Below are 20876 nucleotides of genomic sequence, written 5' to 3' on the forward strand. Positions count from 1 at the left end.
AACCCTGAGACCTATTTCAGTTATACCAAGTACTGTAATATAACGAGTGATTGGTAGAGTAGTGCATATGTAAGTGCCAACAGTACGGTACTTATTCACCAGTCAAACAGTCATGCAATCTAAAGACTGATTTATTCATATCAAGTTGTAGCTAGTAGGTCCGTTGTCCCATGACATTGGTCATTTCTCATTCGGGCATATCATTTTATTTTATTTTTAGCTATCAATAGTTTTACATGAGCGACATGAGATCAGATTGTGTCTCGGCATCAGAAACCCCACCATCCACATCTCCAGTTATAGACTGACTGGCTCAGATACAGTCCAGTTTTTCACATAGTTGTAGGTACAGTGGGTATCAGAAGTATTTCCCCCTCCCTTGTTCTTCTATCATGGATACTGATGATTGGCTAGCTGTGATTTCCAGTTTTCCACATAGTTGTGGGTATCAGAAGTATTCACCCCCTTGGATTTCTTCCCATTTTGCTGTGTTGCCACGAGGGATTAATAACAGATTTAATTGTGATTATTTATTTTTTATCATTGATCTACACAAAATTCTCCATAAAGAAGTCAAAGTGAAAATAATTCTACAAATATATTTACAAATGAATACACATTTTATAGCTAACCAATATTAGTTGCTTATGTATACACCCCCTTTTGTTTAGGCCTCAATTTAGTACAGGAATAAAAATGTGTCTTTACAAATCACATAAATGCCATGGACTCTGGAATAATACAACATACAACATACAACACCTGGAAGGTCCCTCCAGTCAACTGTTGAATTTCAAGCACAGATTCAACTCAAAAAGACCAAAGAGAGCTTTTCAAAAGCCTCATAGAGAAAAGAGATGTGATTGGGGGATGGGTAACAAGAACCAATCACAGCGTGGTCAAGTGAATCATTATTCTGTGGATGATGTATTACATCACCCAGACACCAAGATAGTGATCTTCCTGAAGCTTCAGGACGCGAAGGAAACTGCTCGGGGGATGTCGTCATGACGATTTTTAAAACACTTGGTTCTGTGACCCATATGATAAAAAATACAATAAAAAACAGCTATAGAGTTCAATGGCTGTGATGGGAGAAAACTGAGGATAGGATCGACAACATTGTAGTGACTCCACCAAGGAATATAGTTGTCTGTCTTATGTTTGGGGAAAATCCACGTCACCACTGAGTAACTGCCTCCTTATTTTCAAGCATGGTGATGGCTGCATCATGTTATGGGTATTGCTTAACGTCGGCTAAAGACAGGAGTTTTTCAGGATAAAAATAAATGGGATGAGCTAAGCACAGACAAAATTCTAGAGGAAAACCTGTTTCAGTCTGCTGTCCACCAGACACTTGGGAGATGAATTCACCTTTCAGCAGGACAATAACCTTAAACACATGGCCAAATCTACACTGGAGTTCCTTACCAAGAAGATATGAATTTGGCCAAGTTACAGTTTTGACTTAAATCTGCTTGAAAATATATGACAAGACTTATAAAATGCTGTCTAACCATGATACCCAACATCTTGACAAGAGCTTGAATAATTTTGAAAAGAATAACGGACAAATATTGCACAATCCAGGTGTGGAAAACTCAATAATAAATCCCGATTCTGTTCTGACTCGAGTTCAGCTCTTAAATGGAATGCAATTCCCTTTTATGCCTTCATAAATTTATAAACAATTTATAAATTGATAAGAACTATTGATAAAACCTAGGTAAATGAGTAATCCATTTGGATAAAGCGATTGTAAATATATACATAGCAATTGTTTTAGATTAGTTTTCCTTCTGATCCCTGGAGACGAATGTGCAACTATCCATATATATGGAAGCCAAACTGAAAAGCATATCACGTGTATTGCGGTCCCTTTTATAAAGTGAAATAGGATATAAATACTTTCGCCATTACTCAGAATTTTTATGATGTACCCTCATCATGTGCATGGATGAAATGTGGACATCCAAGCTACATGCTTCTGTAGGGCTCAACCTGCCGAGTTGTTTGCGCTTTCGAATGTCTTGATTATGTCCGGGCTTTTCTCCGTTTTATTTTACCATTTGTATCATGTTAAATATTAGCGAATATCGAGAGCCACGTCAGTAAAACCCACATACATTTTTTATTTATTTTTTAAATCATTCCATTCCGTTTACATTGTATTTCCTCTGTCACGTCCTTGTAAGTTGTTCCTGGGCGTCGCTAGAGTTAGTGGATGACATTAGACTAACGTTGTGTAATGATTTGGGACGTGTAGCCTATTGAATCATTACGGAACTCACGTAGCGTAGCAGGTTAAACCTGGAGCCTGGCAGCTCGGTTCACCACGGCTGTAGTCATACAGTTCCATTAGTGAGGATCAGGGTACATTTATAGGACTATTGTTCAACCTCTATTGTACACTTTTCACCACCTTCCGATATTTTATGGATTAAACTTGAATATGACATCTTTCAGGATGAATTCAATCACTATTTTTTTTATTTATCAACATTTTTCGTGCGTTAAGGCTCTCCAAAACGTGTTTATTTATACACGCATACTTTCCTAAACCTAAAATGTGCCTAAATAATCTTGAAGATCAAGAGTATTTTTAAATCTACTAGTTGGTCCTGAAACGGAAGCGAATATGCATAGATTTTTTTTCTCCCCTTGATTCCTGTATTCTGACCCCGTTCTCTCCATGTATTCTAGTCTGTCAACTAAATTCTAATTAAATTGCACACCGTATTTAAAAGGATGGCTAAGATAAATGTACTGAAAACTCTTATTGAATGAAAACTTCACGAAAAAATAAATCTATTGGACACCAAGTGGGATGGGTTTTCAGCGGTTGAATGAAATGTATTCAGAATGCGCACGTTCTGCTACTGTGTGTAAAGGCATGAATTCCTATATCGAGATCGGCCCTTTAGAGACTTTCCCAGGAAGACTCACAAGCGGTGATCGCTGCTAAAGGTGTTTCTGACGTGTATTGACACAGGGGAGTGAATAGTTATCAAAATAGATGAGGGTTTTCTTCATTAATACTTAAAAAAAATCACTTTCACAGAATATTTTCTGTAGATCATTGACAAAAAAACTAACAATTCAATCCATTTTAATCCAAGGGGGTGAATACTTATGATAGGCAGATATCGTGTGTGATATTTCATGAACAATCGTCTCACTTGGGTGAGACTACTTGCTTTGACAGCCGAACACTGAAAATGGGCCCTTGCCACGGCTCATTGTGTTGCTATTCCTGTCTGGTAGCACACAGCGTCAGGCTCGTATGAATAAAATGAATAGAGATTAACACAGGTAATATAAACATGGTAGATGAGATCTGGGTGAGAGTCAGCGAACCACAAACTGTATAAATCAAGGCTGTGTGGATGTACGACAGTCACAAGCCTAAGTGACTCAAGTAATAAGACTTTAGATAGGTATTTCAAGGGACATCGAGAGAAAAAACCAAAAAGGGTGATTGTGAACCTGGAAGTCATTCGTTGTGACACCTGTATGGTTTAAAAAGCAGAAGTCACAACACACACAGAGGCAAGAAGATCTGTTTGTCTTTATTTAGATGCACATTAACACAATGTCAAGTCAAATGTTAAATTTTTAAAAAATCAGACCTTTTTTTTTACAACAACTCTACCCATAATGCTTCACCGGTCATCACACCAGTAGTTACGGCAACTCACCGGTGAATCCTAACTACGGGATAGAGCCTCTATGCAGTATCAATCTTGTGTATAATTATGAACCTTCCGGAACATTCTCATAGTGGAGGATGTTGGGATGTCAACACCTTGAATATTATTCATGTACTTTGGACAGGTCTCATATCATTGGAATCAATCTCACTTTGGACAGTATTGGTTGCTAACAAACTCAACATGAAAACGTTTCCAAAGCATTGACAGAAAGAATTCTTCATAAATATACAAACTGCAGAGCAGACAGACAGCATCAACAACAAGACATTATTGGATCATTCTGAAATAGGAGGAACAGTGTGATTTTCCATCATGGCTGTTTGACCAGATCAACTAGAGGGACTCTGTTGAGGACAGTGTGGTTTTCCATCCTAACTGTTTGATCAGATCAACTAGAGAGACTCTGTTGAGGACAGTGCTTTTCCATCATGGCTGTTTGACCAGATCAACTAGAGAGACTCTGTTGAGGACAGTGTGGTTTTCCATCCTAACTGTTTGATCAGAACAACTAGAGAGACTCTGTTGAGGACACGTATCTGTAAGAGATTCCTTTTCCCTACATGCAGGTGAACGGAGGCCTTTAGACACACCTTGCCAACCTGCCTCGTAGTCGTTACACAGGTCACTTAGGGCCTTGGATGACCTCCTGTCTCCTGCCACTTCGTTGATCTAGTTCCTCCCGTTGGGACAATGAGCATCCCAACCAGATGTACAATACACACACTGTAATGCCCCGTGAGTAGCCCTCACTCCCCCTGCCACCCTCTGTGACCCCTAGCCCCTGCTACCGAACCAATCCCGTAGATCTGAGAGGATTGGACAGGTGGAAGCAACATGTTCAGGGGGTCAGGGGTCAATTTGGAACCTACATGCTGGTTGGTAGTTTTTGTGAGCGGTTCTTAGCCGCCACCCCTGTCCTCTGGTACTCCAGCTTCTCCTTGATGTACTCCTGCTTGCACTCTTCGAAGAACGCCGAGTCTCTGTAGCTGAGAGAGAGTGGTGTACAGAAGACTGTTATCCTTAGAACACAGTCAGAACTAGTACGAAGAACAGTTATCATTAGAGCACTGAGTCAGTACGAACAACAGTTATCATTAGAACACTGAGTCAGAACAGTTATCATTAGAACACTGAGTCAGAACAGTTATCATTAGAACACTGAGTCAGTATGAACAACAGTTATCATTAGAACACTGAGTCAGTATGAACAACAGTTATCATTAGAACACTGAGTCAGAACAGTTATCATTAGAACACTGAGTCAGAACAGTTATCATTAGAACACTGAGTCTGTACGAAGACTGTTATCCTTAGAACTAGTATGAACAACAGTTATCATTAGAACTAGTATGAACAACAGCTATCATTAGAACTAGTATGAACAACAGTTATCCTTAGAACTAGTATGAACAACAGCTATCATTAGAACTAGTATGAACAACAGCTATCATTAGAACTAGTATGAACAACAGCTATCATTAGAACTAGTATGAACAACAGTTATCATTAGAACTAGTATGAACAACAGTTATCATTAGAACTAGTATGAACAACAGTTATCATTAGAACTAGTATGAACAACAGTTATCATTAGAACTAGTATGAACAACAGTTATCATTAGAACTAGTATGAACAACAGCTATCATTAGAACTAGTATGAACAACAGCTATCATTAGAACTAGTATGAACAACAGCTATCATTAGAACTAGTATGAACAACAGCTATCATTAGAACTAGTATGAACAACAGCTATCATTAGAACTAGTATGAACAACAGTTATCATTAGAACTAGTATGAACAACAGTTATCATTAGAACTAGTATGAACAACAGTTATCATTAGAACTAGTATGAACAACAGCTATCATTAGAACTAGTATGAACAACAGCTATCATTAGAACTAGTATGAACAACAGCTATCATTAGAACTAGTATGAACAACAGTTATCATTAGAACTAGTATGAACAACAGTTATCATTAGAACTAGTATGAACAACAGTTATCATTAGAACTAGTATGAACAACAGTTATCATTAGAACTAGTATGAACAACAGTTATCATTAGAACTAGTATGAACAACAGTTATCATTAGAACTAGTATGAACAACAGTTATCATTAGAACTAGTATGAACAACAGTTATCATTAGAACTAGTATGAACAACAGTTATCATTAGAACTAGTATGAACAACAGTTATCCTTAGAACTAGTATGAACAACAGTTATCATTAGAACTAGTATGAACAACAGTTATCATTAGAACTAGTATGAAGAACATACCAGAAAAATAAAAATGTATTGTACTTCATATAATTTGTTTGGTCTTAAAACGGTTATAAAACATGAATTCTATTTGTTTTAAACTGTAAATAAAATACATGTGTTATGAAGTCTCATTGATGACATGAGGTGTGAGTTAGTTGACTCACTGTACGGTCAGACACTCCTTCAGGGCAGCGTTCTGATCCCGACACTTGAACACCATCAGGAAACCAGTCTCTTTACAACAGTGGTTGAACGCTGAAACCAGATAGATGGAAGGAGACACAGATTTAGCCAGTAAATTACCACCATCAGGAAACCAGTCTCTTTAAAACAGTGGTTGAACCCTGAAACCAGATAGATGGAAGGAGACACAGATTTAGCCAGTAAATTACCACCATCAGGAAACCAGTCTCTTTACAACAGTGGTTGAACCCTGAAACCAGATCAGTGGAAGGAGACATAGATTTAGCCAGTGGATCAGAGTAGTCTTGAAATCCAAACTTAATCACGAAAACCAGACTGAATTAGTGAAAGTAAAACAAATGGCAAAATGCAGCGTGATTCAGTTTGGATTCCCAGGCTATGATACCGTTAAGACAAGGGCCTTTTAAAAAGCAACCAGGGTAAGAGCCCCAGTCTAAACAGGTCATGTCTCTTTCAAATCTGGCCCCCTCTGCCAATCTGAGTGTAGCCACAGGCTGAGAGGAGAGAGAGAGGGGACAACCAACCATACTGTCTCTGCTAGGCATCTCTGCCACACGGTGACAAGCCTGGTCAGAGGTGATACTACCGTAGTGGGTACTGACAGGCCTCTTATCTTACCACAGCCCCAGTGTCTCCTCTTCCACCAGGCTGAGGTAAAAAAAGGAGGCTCCATCATATCTATTTATACTTGTGGTTGGTGTTTCTGTCCACATTGGCACCAGTGTAACTATCTGGCTGGCATGGTGCATTATAACGGTCCTTCACACAGACCAGGCCTATCTGTCTGGCATGGTCCATTATAACTGTCCCTCACACAGACCAGGCCTATCTGTCTGGCATGGTGCATTATAACGGTCCTTCACACAGACCAGGCCTATCTGTCTGGCATGGTCCATTATAACTGTCCCTCACACAGACCAGGCCTATCTGTCTGGCATGGTCCATTATAACTGTCCCTCACACAGACCAGGCCTATCTGTCTGGCATGGTCCATTATAACTGTCCCTCACACAGACCAGGCCTATCTGTCTGGCATGGTCCATTATAACTGTCCCTCACACAGACCAGGCCTATCTGTCTGGCATGGTCCATTATAACTGTCCCTCACACAGACCAAGCCTATCTGTCTGGCATGGTCCATTATAACTGTCCCTCACACAGACCAGGCCTATCTGTCTGGCATGGTCCATTATAACTGTCCCTCACACAGACCAAGCCTATCTGTCTGGCATGGTCCATTATAACTGTCCCTCACACAGACCAGGCCTATCTGTCTGGCATGGTCCATTATAACTGTCCCTCACACAGACCAAGCCTATCTGTCTGGCATGGTCCATTATAACTGTCCCTCACACAGACCAGGCCTATCTGTCTGGCATGGTCCATTATAACTGTCCCTCACACAGACCAGGCCTATCTGTCTGGCATGGTCCATTATAACTGTCCCTCACACAGACCAAGCCTATCTGTCTGGCATGGTCCATTATAACTGTCCCTCACACAGACCAGGCCTATCTGTCTGGCATGGTCCATTATAACTGTCCCTCACACAGACCAGTCCTATCTGTCTGGCATGGTCCATTATAACTGTCCCTCACACAGACCAGGCCTATCTGTCTGGCATGGTCCATTATAACTGTCCCTCACACAGACCAGGCCTATCTGTCTGGCATGGTCCATTATAACTGTCCCTCACACAGACCAGGCCTATCTGTCTGGCATGGTCCATTATAACTGTCCCTCACACAGACCAGGCCTATCTGTCTGGCATGGTCCATTATAACTGTCCCTCACACAGACCAGGCCTATCTGTCTATTACTAGGAATGGAAAAGAACAGCAATGTAAACTATTCACACAGAGGAGAGGCCATACATATAGAATAGTACTGAACCAATATGGCTTTCTATTCACACAGAGGAGAGGCCATACATATAGAATAGTGCTGAGCCAACAGGGCTTTCTATTCACACAGAGGAGAGGCCATACATATAGAATAGTGCTGAGCCAACAGGGCTTTCTATTCACACAGAGGAGAGGCCATACATATAGAATAGTGTTGAGCCAATAGGGCTTTCTATTCACACAGAGGCCATACATATAGAATAGTGCTGAGCCAATAGGGCTTTCTATTCACACAGAGGAGAGGCCATACATATAGAATAGTGCTGAGCCAATAGGGCTTTCTATTCACACAGAGGACAGGCCCTACATATAGAATAGTGCTGAGCCAATAGGGCTTTCTATTCACACAGAGGCCATACATATAGAATAGTGCTGAGCCAATAGGGCTTTCTATTCACACAGAGGAGAGGCCATACATATAGAATAGTGCTGAGCCAATAGGGCTTTCTATTCACACAGAGGCCATACATATAGAATAGTGCTGAGCCAATAGGGCTTTCTATTCACACAGAGGAGAGGCCATACATATAGAATAGTGCTGAGCCAATAGGGCTTTCTATTCACACAGAGGAGAGGCCATATATATAGAATAGTGCTGAGCCAATAGGGCTTTCTATTCACACAGAGGCCCTACATATAGAATAGTGCTGAGCCAATAGGGCTTTCTATTCACACAGAGGAGAGGCCATACATATAGAATAGTGCTGAGCCAATAGGGCTTTCTATTCACACAGAGGAGAGGCCATACATATAGAATAGTGCTGAGCCAATAGGGCTTTCTATTCACACAGAGGAGAGGCCATACATATAGAATAGTGCTGAGCCAATAGGGCTTTCTATTCACACAGAGGAGAGGCCCTACATATAGAATAGTGCTGAGCCAATAGGGCTTTCTATTCACACAGAGGCCCTACATATAGAATAGTGCTGAGCCAATATGGCTTTCTATTCACACAGAGGACAGGCCATACATATAGAATAGTGCTGAGCCAATAGGGCTTTCTATTCACACAGAGGAGAGGCCATACATATAGAATAGTGCTGAGCCAATAGGGCTTTCTATTCACACAGAGGACAGGCCCTACATATAGAATAGTGCTGAGCCAATAGGGCTTTCTATTCACACAGAGGCCCTACATATAGAATAGTACTGAGCCAATAGGGCTTTCTATTCACACAGAGGAGAGGCCATACATATAGAATAGTGCTGAGCCAATAGGGCTTTTTGGAGGTTAGTTCAGTTTCGGTTGCATTTTATTTTTAAAAATCATCTCGGTTTTCGATTTCGGTTTTGATAACGTATTATGAAATGTTACAATGATTTAGTGAAAATAGTGAACATTCAATTTCCAAAACTTTGAAAATATGATATTGTCTGTCTCTGTCAGGCCCACGTTGGGTCAATATCAATAGAACAGGAAATTACAATGAAAAAAATTAAATATTTCAGTTGCGTATTTTACTTAGTTTTTATTTGATAACTATTATTTTTCATTCTTTAAAGTAAAATCATCTGATCTCTGCTCAGGCATTAGCAGCCAGCCAGGCCATCTAGCGCGCTGTGCTCCCCATACTGTACGGTCTTTAGTCTGATTTCTTTCATTAATTATTTGGGCTCCCCAAAAAAAACGAACTAAATGGAATTCAAGTAATTGAACCGACATCGGTCAAGTAGTTGTTTAATAACCGGAAGAAATAGGAAATGGCTTTTAAATCGCTCAACACTAATGATCTATAGTTACTCTGAATGACGTTGGTTTACAGAGTTCTGTACGAGGTCTATAGTTACGCTGAATGACGTACAGAACTCTGTAAACCAACAAGGTCTATAGTTACTCTGAATAACGTACAGAACTCTGTAAACCAACCAGGTCTATAGTTACTCTGAATAACGTACAGAACTCTGTAAACCAACGAGGTCTATATTGACTCTAAATAACGTACAGAACTCTGTAAACCAACCAGGTCTATAGTTACTCTGAATAACGTACAGAACTCTGTAAACCAACGAGGTCTATATTGACTCTAAATAACGTACAGAACTCTGTAAACCAACCAGGTCTATAGTTACTCTGAATAACGTACAGAACTCTGTAAACCAACGAGGTCTATATTGACTCTAAATAACGTACAGAACTCTGTAAACCAACCAGGTCTATAGTTACTCTGAATAACGTACAGAACTCTGTAAACCAACGAGGTCTATATTGACTCTAAATAACATACAGAACTCTGTAAACCAACCAGGTCTATAGTTACTCTGAATGACGTACAGAACTCTGTAAACCAACCAGGTCTATAGTTACTCTGAATGACGTACAGAACTCTGTAAACCAACCAGAACTCTGTAAACCAACCAGGTCTATAGTTACTCTGAATGACGTACAGAACTCGGTGTGTCTCTTTTAGTTTGACCGTAGAAGACACATTTAGGGCTGAGATGTTCGACTTAACAAAGACTCTCCTTTTCTAACCATTTCATTAAAAAAAGACATGATGTTTGCCAAAAAGCAGTTGAGACCCTGACAAACAGCTGAGTGCAAAGTGAATCATACAGAGATGGAGTTGGCCATTAGGCCTAACTGAGTTAGACTACAGAGATATTCCCTGTCAATCCTTTCTAACTGATATCAAGGTGTCGTGGATGAAAAGGTGCCATTGTGTTGGTGGTGTTAAAGAGGTGCTGAAGGGTCCTCGTCTCTTCATGCTGTTAGCCAGACTTTAATTAGCCTCACCCCCCCCCCCCCCCCAGCGTCTCATAAACAACAATGGAACGCATCCCAAAATGAAAATGTATCCTAACCCCTACGAAGTGCACAACCTTTTAGACCAGAGCCCTGCTCAACAGCAGTACACTGTATAGAGAATAGGGTAGCATTTGGGATGCAAACCCATCATAATAATCTCCCTGTTCTGATCAGCGTGATTATCACCACGACTTGCTTTCATCCCAACGCAGGAAAACCTGCAGAAGCAATTTGACGAGGCAGAACAGTGTGACTAATGTAAATCAGCAGAACAGAAACACAGAGGACTGTACTGGGGGGTATCCCATCACACATCAGCAGTCACCCAACACAGTGACTGTGATCTCAGAGGACTGTACTGGGGGGGGTACCCCATCACACATCAGCAGTCACCCAACACAGTGACTGTGATCTCAGAGGACTGTACTGGGGGGTATCCCATCACACATCAGCAGTCACCCAACACAGTGACTGTGATCTCAGAGGACTGTACTGGGGGGTATCCCATCACACATCAGCAGTCACCCAACACAGTGACTGTGATCTCAGAGGACTGTACTGGGGGGTACCCCATCACACATCAGCAGTCACCCAACACAGTGACTGATCTCAGAGGACTGTACTGGGGGGTACCCCATCACACATCAGCAGTCACCCAACACAGTGACTGATCTCAGAGGACTGTACTGGGGGGGTACCCCATCACACATCAGCAGTCACCCAACACAGTGACTGTGATCTCAGAGGACTGTACTGGGGGGTACCCCATCACACATCAGCAGTCACCCAACACAGTGACTGTGATCTCAGAGGACTGTACTGGGGGGTACCCCATCACACATCAGCAGTCACCCAACACAGTGACTGATCTCAGAGGACTGTACTGGGGGGGGTACCCCATCACACATCAGCAGTCACCCAACACAGTGACTGTGATCTCAGAGGACTGTACTGGGGGGTACCCCATCACACATCAGCAGTCACCCAACACAGTGACAGAAAGGACCATAGTGACAGTGATCTCAGAGGTAGCCTCCCAACTGACACCCTGTTCCCTATATAGTGCACTACTTTAGACCAGGGCCCTATTCCCTATATAGTGCACTACTTTTGACCAGGGCCCTATTCCCTATATAGTGCACTACTTTTGACCAGGGCCCATTAGGGAATAGGGTACCACGTGGGATGTACACATTATCCAGTGATCTCCACTAGAGACTACGTGGTAGTGAGAGGAAGAGGACTTCGGGAGGAGGAGGTATGAAGTAGTGAGGGATTATCACAACCCCCCCCTCCACTAAAATTATAATCTCCTAATCCGAGTCCCCAGACAAAACTGACATCAATCACCTCTACATAATCATCTACAGTGGGGTGAACAAGTATTTGATACACTGCCGATTTTGCAGGTTTTCCTACTTACAAAGCATGTAGAGGTCTGTCATTTTTATCATAGGTACACTTCAACTGTGAGACACGGAATCTAAAACAAATATCCCGAAAAATCACACGATTTTTAAGTAATTAATTAGCATTTTATTGCATGACATAAGTATTTGATATATCAGAAAAGCAGAACTTAATATTTGGTACAGAAACATTTGTTTGCAATTACAGAGATCATACGTTTCCTGTAGTTCTTGACCAGGTTTGCACACACTGCAGCAGGGATTTTGGCCCCCTCCTCCATACAGACCTTCTCCAGATCCTTCAGGTTTCGGGGCTGTCGCTGGGCAATACGGACTTTCAGCTCCCTCCAAAGATTTTCTATTGGGGTCAGGTCTGGAGACTGGCTAGGCCACTCCAGGACCTTGAGATGCTTCTTACGGAGCCACTCCTTAGTTGCCCTGGCTGTGTGTTTCGGGTCATTGTCATGCTGGAAGACCCAGCCACGACCCATCTTCAATGCTCTTACTGAAGGAAGGAGGTTGTTGGCAAAGATCTCGCGATACATGGCCCCATCCATCCTCCCCTCAATACGGTGCAGTCGTCCTGTCCCCTTTGAAGAAAAGCATCCCCAAAGAATGATGTTTCCACCTCCATGCTTCACGGTTGGGATGGTGTTCTTGGGGTTGTACTCATCCTTCTTCTTCCTCCAAACACGGCGAGTGGAGTTTAGACCAAAAAGCTCTATTTTTGACTCATCAGACCACATGACCTTCTCCCATTCCTACTCTGTTTTAGATTCCATCTCTCACAGTTGAAGTGTACCTACGATAAAAATGACAGACCTCTACATGCCTTGTAAGTAGGAAAACCTGCAAAATCGGCAGTGTATCAAATACTTGTTCACCCCACTGTATGTGATGAGATACGGAGAGCTGACTGTTCTGAAGTAGCTGATCTAATCAGTGCAGTACTGAGGACACGTGTGACTGTTCTGAAGTAGCTGATCTAATCAGTGCAGTACTGAGGACACGTGACTGTTCTGAAGTAGCTGACCTAATCAGTGCAGTATTGAGGACACGTGACTCTTCTCAAGTAGCTGATCTAATCAGTGCAGTACTGAGGACACGTGACTGTTCTGAAGTAGCTGATCTAATCAGTGCAGTACTGAGGACACATGTGACTGTTCTGAAGTAGCTGATCTAATCAGTGCAGTACTGAGGACACATGTAACTGTTATGAAGTAGCTGATCTAATCAGTGCAGTACTGAGGACACATGTAACTGTTCTGAAGTAGCTGATCTAATCAGTGCAGTACTGAGGACACATGTAACTGTTCTGAAGGTGCTGATCTAATCAGTGCAGTACGGAGGAGTAAGGACACGTGTGACTGTTCTGAAGGTGCTGATCTAATCAGTGCAGTACTGAGGACACGTGTAACTGTTCTGAAGTAGCTGATCTAATCAGTGCAGTACTGAGGAGTAAGGACACACGTGTCAGAACCAGGTCAGAACCAGAGCAAACAGCCACTGCAGGCATCAGTAATACAAATGGAGTAGGCAGGCAATACAGCAGCTGGGGCGGAGGTGTGAAAAGGAGGGGGCAGAGAGGAGACCAGAAGGGGATTTCCACAGCCCTGTCACCTCGAGGGGCCGCCTCAGAGGATGAAGAGGACAGACTTTAGGCCTAACCACAATCGAAGCACCTATGCAGCACCAAGAGTTGCTGTTGGGCAATCCCACAGTAACAGAATGATGCAGAGCCGTTTTCACTTTTAAAATGGACGCCAAACAAAAAAAACAATGATTGCTAACTTTAAAAAAACAAAACAACTCTATGCACAATTACTTTTAACGATTTGCAAAAGAACATTTTTACAACAACAAAAAAACACATTTACTTAAACAGTGCAGATGTACATTTTGGTAACAGACGGTTTGTGCTGCTGGTGCCATGCACTGTTCCTCAAGAAAAAAAATGTTAAAAAAATTGTAAAAATGGTGGAAATTGTTAAAAGTAGTTTTATGCATCGAGTTGTAATGGTTTGTTTAACTTTTGCAATCATTGTTTTTTTTGTTTGACACACATTTTTTTTCAGTGGGAAAATTTTTTGGAGTCTCAGCATCTCTCCGTTGCCGTGGAAATGCCCTGCAACAACATTACAGCAGTGACCCTGAGACTCTGTTAAGGTTAAAAATAAATAACCATGTTGATGCCAGTAGCATATTAATTTAGAGATGTTAACAAAAACATTTAAATACAGTCTGTAAAAAAGGAGAACACGTTTCTGTTAGGCCGACATGTCGAGCTATAACACAATCAGATCAGCAGCCTCTTCTCCTTATAATAAAAGGTACCATTAACACTGCTATTTTTAAAAAAGGCGTTGGGGACAGAAAAGAGGAAGTGTATCAAGAGGAATATTCATATTTAAACCACCATATCAGGTTTGGTCTCGATAGAAAATAACTTGACTGTCTTTTTTCCCCCCTTCATCAGGTCATCTACTTCTGACTGGTTTTCAGACCCCGGGCATGACAGCCAGATGAACGCAACAGGGGAGGTATCCATTAATACTCTGTCATGGCTCAGGGCATTAATAGGGCCTTTGCTTGAGCTTGTAACTGGGAAGGTAGAGACCTCAGCAACCCGACAATGTGTGTAAACAGCGGAGGTGAACTTTGGATATACAGTTGAAGTCAGAAGTTTACAGACACTTAGGTTGGAGTCATTAAAACTAGTTTACAGACACTTAGGTTGGAGTCATTGAAACTAGTTTACAGACACTTAGGTTGGAGTCATTGAAACTAGTTTACAGACACTTAGGTTGGAGTCATTGAAACTAGTTTACAGACACTTAGGTTGGAGTCATTGAAACTAGTTTACAGACACTTAGGTTGGAGTCATTGAAACTAGTTTACAGACACTTAGGTTGGAGTCATTGAAACTAGTTTACAGACACTTAGGTTGGAGTCATTGAAACTAGTTTACAGACACTTAGGTTGGAGTCATTGAAACTAGTTTACAGACACTTAGGTTGGAGTCATTGAAACTAGTTTACAGACACTTAGGTTGGAGTCATTGAAACTAGTTTACAGACACTTAGGTTGGAGTCATTGAAACTAGTTTACAGACACTTAGGTTGGAGTCATTGAAACTAGTTTACAGACACTTAGGTTGGAGTCATTGAAACTAGTTTACAGACACTTAGGTTGGAGTCATTGAAACTAGTTTACAGACACTTAGGTTGGAGTCATTGAAACTAGTTTACAGACACTTAGGTTTCCAGTCATTGAAACTAGTTTACAGACACTTAGGTTGGAGTCATTGAAACTAGTTTACAGACACTTAGGTTGGAGTCATTGAAACTAGTTTACAGACACTTAGGTTGGAGTCATTAAAACTAGTTTACAGACACTTAGGTTGGAGTCATTGAAACTAGTTTACAGACACTTAGGTTGGAGTCATTGAAACTAGTTTACAGACACTTAGGTTGGAGTCATTGAAACTAGTTTACAGACACTTAGGTTGGAGTCATTGAAACTAGTTTACAGACACTTAGGTTGGAGTCATTGAAACTAGTTTACAGACACTTAGGTTGGAGTCATTGAAACTAGTTTACAGACACTTAGGTTGGAGTCATTGAAACTAGTTTACAGACACTTAGGTTGGAGTCATTGAAACTAGTTTACAGACACTTAGGTTGGAGTCATTGAAACTAGTTTACAGACACTTAGGTTGGAGTCATTGAAACTAGTTTACAGACACTTAGGTTGGAGTCATTGAAACCTCGTTTTTCAACAACTCCACAAGTTTCTTGTTAACACACTATAGTTTTGGCAAGTCGGTTAGGACATCTACTTTGTGCAAGACACAAGTAATCTTTCCAACAATTGTTTACAGACAATTGTTTACAGCTTGGAAAATTCCAGAAAATGATGTCATAGCTTTAGAAGCATCTGATATGCTTAATTGACATAATTTGAGTCAATTGGAGGTGTACCTGTGGATGTATTTCAAGGCCTACCTTCAAACTCAGTGCCTCTGCTTAACATCATGGGAAAATCTAAAGAAATCAGCCAAGACCCCATAAAAAATTTTTTAGACCTCCACAAGTCTGGTTCATCCTTGGGAGAAATTTCCAGACGCTTGAAGGTACCACGTTCATCTGTACAAACAATAGTACGCAAGTATAAACACCATGGGACCACACAGCCTTCATACCGCTCAGGAAGGAGACGCGTTCTGTCTCCTAGAGATGAACGTACTTTGTGTGAAAAGTGCAAATCAATCCCAGAACAACAGCAAAGGACCTTGTGAAGATGCTGGAGGAAACAGGCACAAAACTATCTATATCCACAGTAAAACAAGTCCTATATCGACATAACCTGAAAGGCCGCTCAGCAAGGAAGAAGCCTCTGCTCCAAAACCGCCATAAAAAAAGCCACACTACAGTTTGCAACTGCACATGGGGACAAAGATTGTACTTTTTGGAGAAATGTCCTCTGGTCTGATGAAACAAAAATAGAACTGTTTGGCCATAATGACCGTTGTTATGTTTGGAGGAAAAAGGGGGAGGCTTGTAGGCCGAGGAACACCATCCCAACCGTGAAGCACGGGGGTGGCAGCATCATGTTGTGGGGGGGCTTTGCTGCAGGAGGGACTGGTGCACTTCACAAAATAGATGGCGTCATGAGGGAGGAAAATTATGTGGATATATTGAAGCAATATCTCAAGACATCAGTCAGGAAGTTAAAGCTTGGTCAAAAATGGATCTTCCAAATGGACAATGACCCCAAGCATACTTCCAAAGTTGTGGCAAAATGGCTAAAGGACAACAAAGTCAAGGTATTGGAGTGGCCATCACAAAGCCCTGGCATCAATCCTATAGAAAATGTGTGAGCAGAACTGAAAAAGCATGTGCAAGCAAGGAGGCCTACAAACCTGACTCAGTTACACCAGCTCTGTCAGGAGGAATGGGCAAAGATTCACCCAACTTATTGTGTGAAGCTTGTGGAAGGCTACCCGAAACATTTGACCCAAGTTAAACAATGTAAAGGCAATGCTACCAAGTACTAATTGAGTGTATGTAAACTTCTGACCCACTGGGAATGTGATGAAAGAAATAAAAGCTGAAATAAATCATTCTCTCCACTATTATTCTGACATTTCACATTCTTAAAAATAAAGTGGTGATCCTAACTGACCTTAAGCAGGACATGTTTACTTAGATTAAAATGTCAGGGATTATGAAAAACTGAGTTTAAATGCATTTGTCTAAGGTGTATGCAAACTTCCGACTTGAACTGTATCTCTGTGACCATCTTGGGTTCCAGCCCATATAGCCTGGGTTCCAGCCCATATAGCCTGGGTGCCACAAGACTGTAAGCCCGCTGACCTAAAGCCTAAGCATTTGTTCAGGTTAGCTAACACACGTTTTTATTAAATCTCAGATATTCACCTGTAACCTTTTCAGCACAGAGCTCCTTGGCTTTCTCCCTCATCATCTTGGGGATGAGTACATCCGTCTCCACATGCCTCAGGAAAGGCTCCTCTGGAACACAACCCAATAACACACACACACATATAGAAGTCATAGCTACCCTGCTGTACCAGGGCTAGCATATCCATCAAACGAACTAGCTAAACAGCTAGTTAACAACATCTAGCTCACCCAGTCGTTTCTGAGGACGTAAACAATGAACGTCGAAGATTAGAAGTATAATAGCAAAAACATGTGTGAGTATGTCAGAAAACAATTTAAAAGAGGTCGACGTAGATAGCTCTCTAAATACCCAAAATGACAGCTACGTGACTTGTAGATGAATAAGTTCAAGGTTAATCGGCTACGACACTTGCTTACCATGATAACAACAAGAAGGCCCCGCCGCACACCGTTAAAGCTTCCAATTCACCGCTTTACTGACGACGTTTCGATTCGACGAAGATCCGGGTCGTGATGGAAACGTTGTCGGTGAATTGGGAGCTTGAATTGGGAGCTTTGACAGTGTGCGGCGGGGCCTTCTTGTTGTTCACTAGACGTTGTTAGCCCAGAACCTAACGTTGTGTTTTTAAAGATGTGCGTATGACCACACACTTTTCTACAGATGCTTTACAACTATGCCGATGCCGTAAAAGCGACATAGGAAAATGATACTCAACATATTGTCTATACAATACCTGCTTTGGTTGCTTCCATAATTATCAGCAGTGTTGCTGAATCAAAACATTACAAAACAGAAGCAAAGTGACCTCTCTTCTTTACCACGTTACTTCCGGGTGCGTCACTCAACGGTGGAACGAACTACAATCCCCACAATTCTCCACAACTCTAAACTACAAAGGGCTTGTTTGGAAGCGTGTTCAACTTAAAAACGTGTATTACATTGTCCATCACGCATAACTGTCAAGTTAAATAATTGTTCAATTATCATTTTTAAATGATGCTGGATCTACCAAGTGAATAACTCGATGTATTGTCTTCAACAACAAATGAAGAGTTGACAGTGGCAGCTCACCTGATACCCAACAGGCTTTCATCCCCCAGTACTTGGTGTTAACGACTTGGTATAAGATAGAAATAAAAACATTCACCTCGAAGTACCTCAGCTTTGACCACAGCTGCATTCAAGGTGGTGCTGGAGTGTCTTCTTCACAGCCGCTGTGCCACATGCTGGATGCTGACCACAGTCACACCTGTGAAGTGTAGGCCCATTGTAGACTGGCAGTCTGGAAGTCATGTGAGGCCCACAGGTGTTTGTGTATGGGTGTCTGGTGTATCTACGACAGGTCTGAAATGTAATGGACGTCACACCTGGACCACCACAACAATAACAGAGGCAGAGGGCCCGTCTGTCTGTCAGGCAGTCAGTCTGTCTGTCTGTGTTTTTCCGTCAGTTCTCACACAGTCCTCTCAACATTAAACACCACGTCTCCTTTCAGCCCACTAGAAGAGGAAAGGTGGGGTGGCAGAGAGTTTGTTTTCTTCTTCCCCCCCCCTTCTTCCATCAAAAGAAATCACGTGCAGCTGCTTTTTTGTTGTTCTCGCGACGACCATGAGACAAGGAGCTGGGTGCAAAATGGGACCACAGCAAGTCTGTCACCTCCACTGGTAGATGGGGGGGTGTGTGTGTGTGTGTGTGTGTGTGTGTGTGTGTGTGTGTGTGTGTGTGTGTGTGTGTGTGTGTGTGTGTGTGTGTGTGTGTGTGTGTGTGTGTGTGTGTGTGTGTGTGTGTTTGTCTGCAGCATGGTTGTGGAGCAATACGTTGGTGAGATCATGTGTGTGTGCAGGGGCTGTAGGTTCAGACATAAACATCTATCAGACAGAGGCTGTAGGTTCAGACATAAACATCTATCAGACAGAGGTTCAGAAATAAACATCTATCAGACAGAGGTTCAGACATAAACATCTACCAGGCAGAGGCTGTAGGTTCAGATATAAACATCTATCAGGCAGAGGTTCAGAAATAAACATCTATCAGACAGAGGTTCAGACATAAACATCTATCAGACAGAGGTTCAGATATAAACATCTATCAGACAGAGGCTGTAGGTTCAGATATAAACAGCTATCAGACAGAGGCTGTAGGTTCAGATATAAACAGCTATCAGACAGAGGCTGTAGGTTCAGATATAAACATCTATCAGACAGAGGTTGTAGGTTCAGATATAAACAGCTATCAGACAGAGGCTGTAGGTTCAGATATAACATCTATCAGACAGAGGCTGTAGGATCAGATATAAACAGCTATCAGACAGAGGCTGTAGGTTCAGATATAAACATCTACCAGGCAGAGGCTGTAGGTTCAGATATAAACATCTATCAGACAGAGGTTGTAGGTTCAGATATAAACATCTACCAGGCAGAGGCTGTAGGATCAGATATAAAGAGCTATCAGACAGAGGTTCAGACATAAACATCTACCAGGCAGAGGCTGTAGGTTCAGATATAAACATCTATCAGACAGAGGCTGTAGGTTCAGATATAAACATCTATCAGGCAGAGGTTCAGAAATAAACATCTATCAGACAGAGGTTCAGACATAAACATCTATCAGACAGAGGTTCAGATATAAACATCTATCAGACAGAGGCTGTAGGATCAGATATAAACAGCTATCAGACAGAGGCTGTAGGTTCAGATATAAACATCTATCAGACAGAGGTTGTAGGTTCAGATATAAACATCTACCAAGCAGAGGTTGTAGGTTCAGATATAAACATCTATCAGCTAACATAAAATATACAGTGTTGCTGTGACTAGGTTGCGCGTCCTTTGATTTTTGCTATTGTACCTGTCATTGGACTAAAATCTCACCACTCAATACGTGATTGGGTAAAAAGGAGAGCTCCTCCTCTTATGGAGACTTCTCCACGTTCCCAGAAACATTCTCCCGGATGTAATTCCTCTCCCTCCGTTCTGTATAGTTGAGACCATAGTCTAGATGAGGCAATATTAGAGCCAACGCACCGTACTGGGACGACCTGGCTTTGACACCTCAGTGGCCTCAACCTGTTGGTGGATCACTCAACTGTGTGTTTGTGTGTGTGTGTGTGTGTGTGTGTGTGTGTGTGTGTGTGTGTGTGTGTGTGTGTGTGTGTGTGTGTGTGTGTGTGTGTGTGTGTGTGTGTGTGTGTGTGTGTGTGTGTGT

The 20876-nt window shown here is 41.8% G+C and overlaps 1 protein-coding gene across 1 annotated transcript; it reads right to left on the minus strand.

The window, feature by feature from the left end:
- Positions 1–3548: 3548 nt before the first annotated feature.
- Positions 3549–18538, minus strand: LOC116359283 (COX assembly mitochondrial protein homolog). Its single transcript, XM_031812021.1, has 4 exons — positions 18406–18538; positions 17687–17779; positions 6149–6239; positions 3549–4699 (listed from the first exon to the last, which is right to left on the minus strand). Exons 1-4 carry the CDS (start codon positions 18422–18424, stop codon positions 4579–4581), a joined length of 324 nt encoding a protein of 107 aa, XP_031667881.1. The 5' UTR covers positions 18425–18538; the 3' UTR covers positions 3549–4578.
- Positions 18539–20876: the final 2338 nt, after the last annotated feature.

This window comes from Oncorhynchus kisutch, unplaced genomic scaffold (assembly GCF_002021735.2).
Source record: "Oncorhynchus kisutch isolate 150728-3 unplaced genomic scaffold, Okis_V2 Okis02a-Okis13b_hom, whole genome shotgun sequence".
In the NCBI taxonomy this organism is placed as follows: Eukaryota; Metazoa; Chordata; class Actinopteri; order Salmoniformes; family Salmonidae; genus Oncorhynchus; species Oncorhynchus kisutch.

What these genes read in the sequence shown, in the direction of transcription:
- LOC116359283 (XM_031812021.1), bottom strand. An exon ending in CTGTGCTGAAAAGGTTACAG is followed by an intron (nt 6,240 to 17,686) that starts GTGAATATCTGA and finishes ATCTGGTTTCAG; the next exon opens with CGTTCAACCACTGTTGTAAA. An exon ending in AAGGAGTGTCTGACCGTACA is followed by an intron (nt 4,700 to 6,148) that starts GTGAGTCAACTA and finishes ACTCTCTCTCAG; the next exon opens with CTACAGAGACTCGGCGTTCT.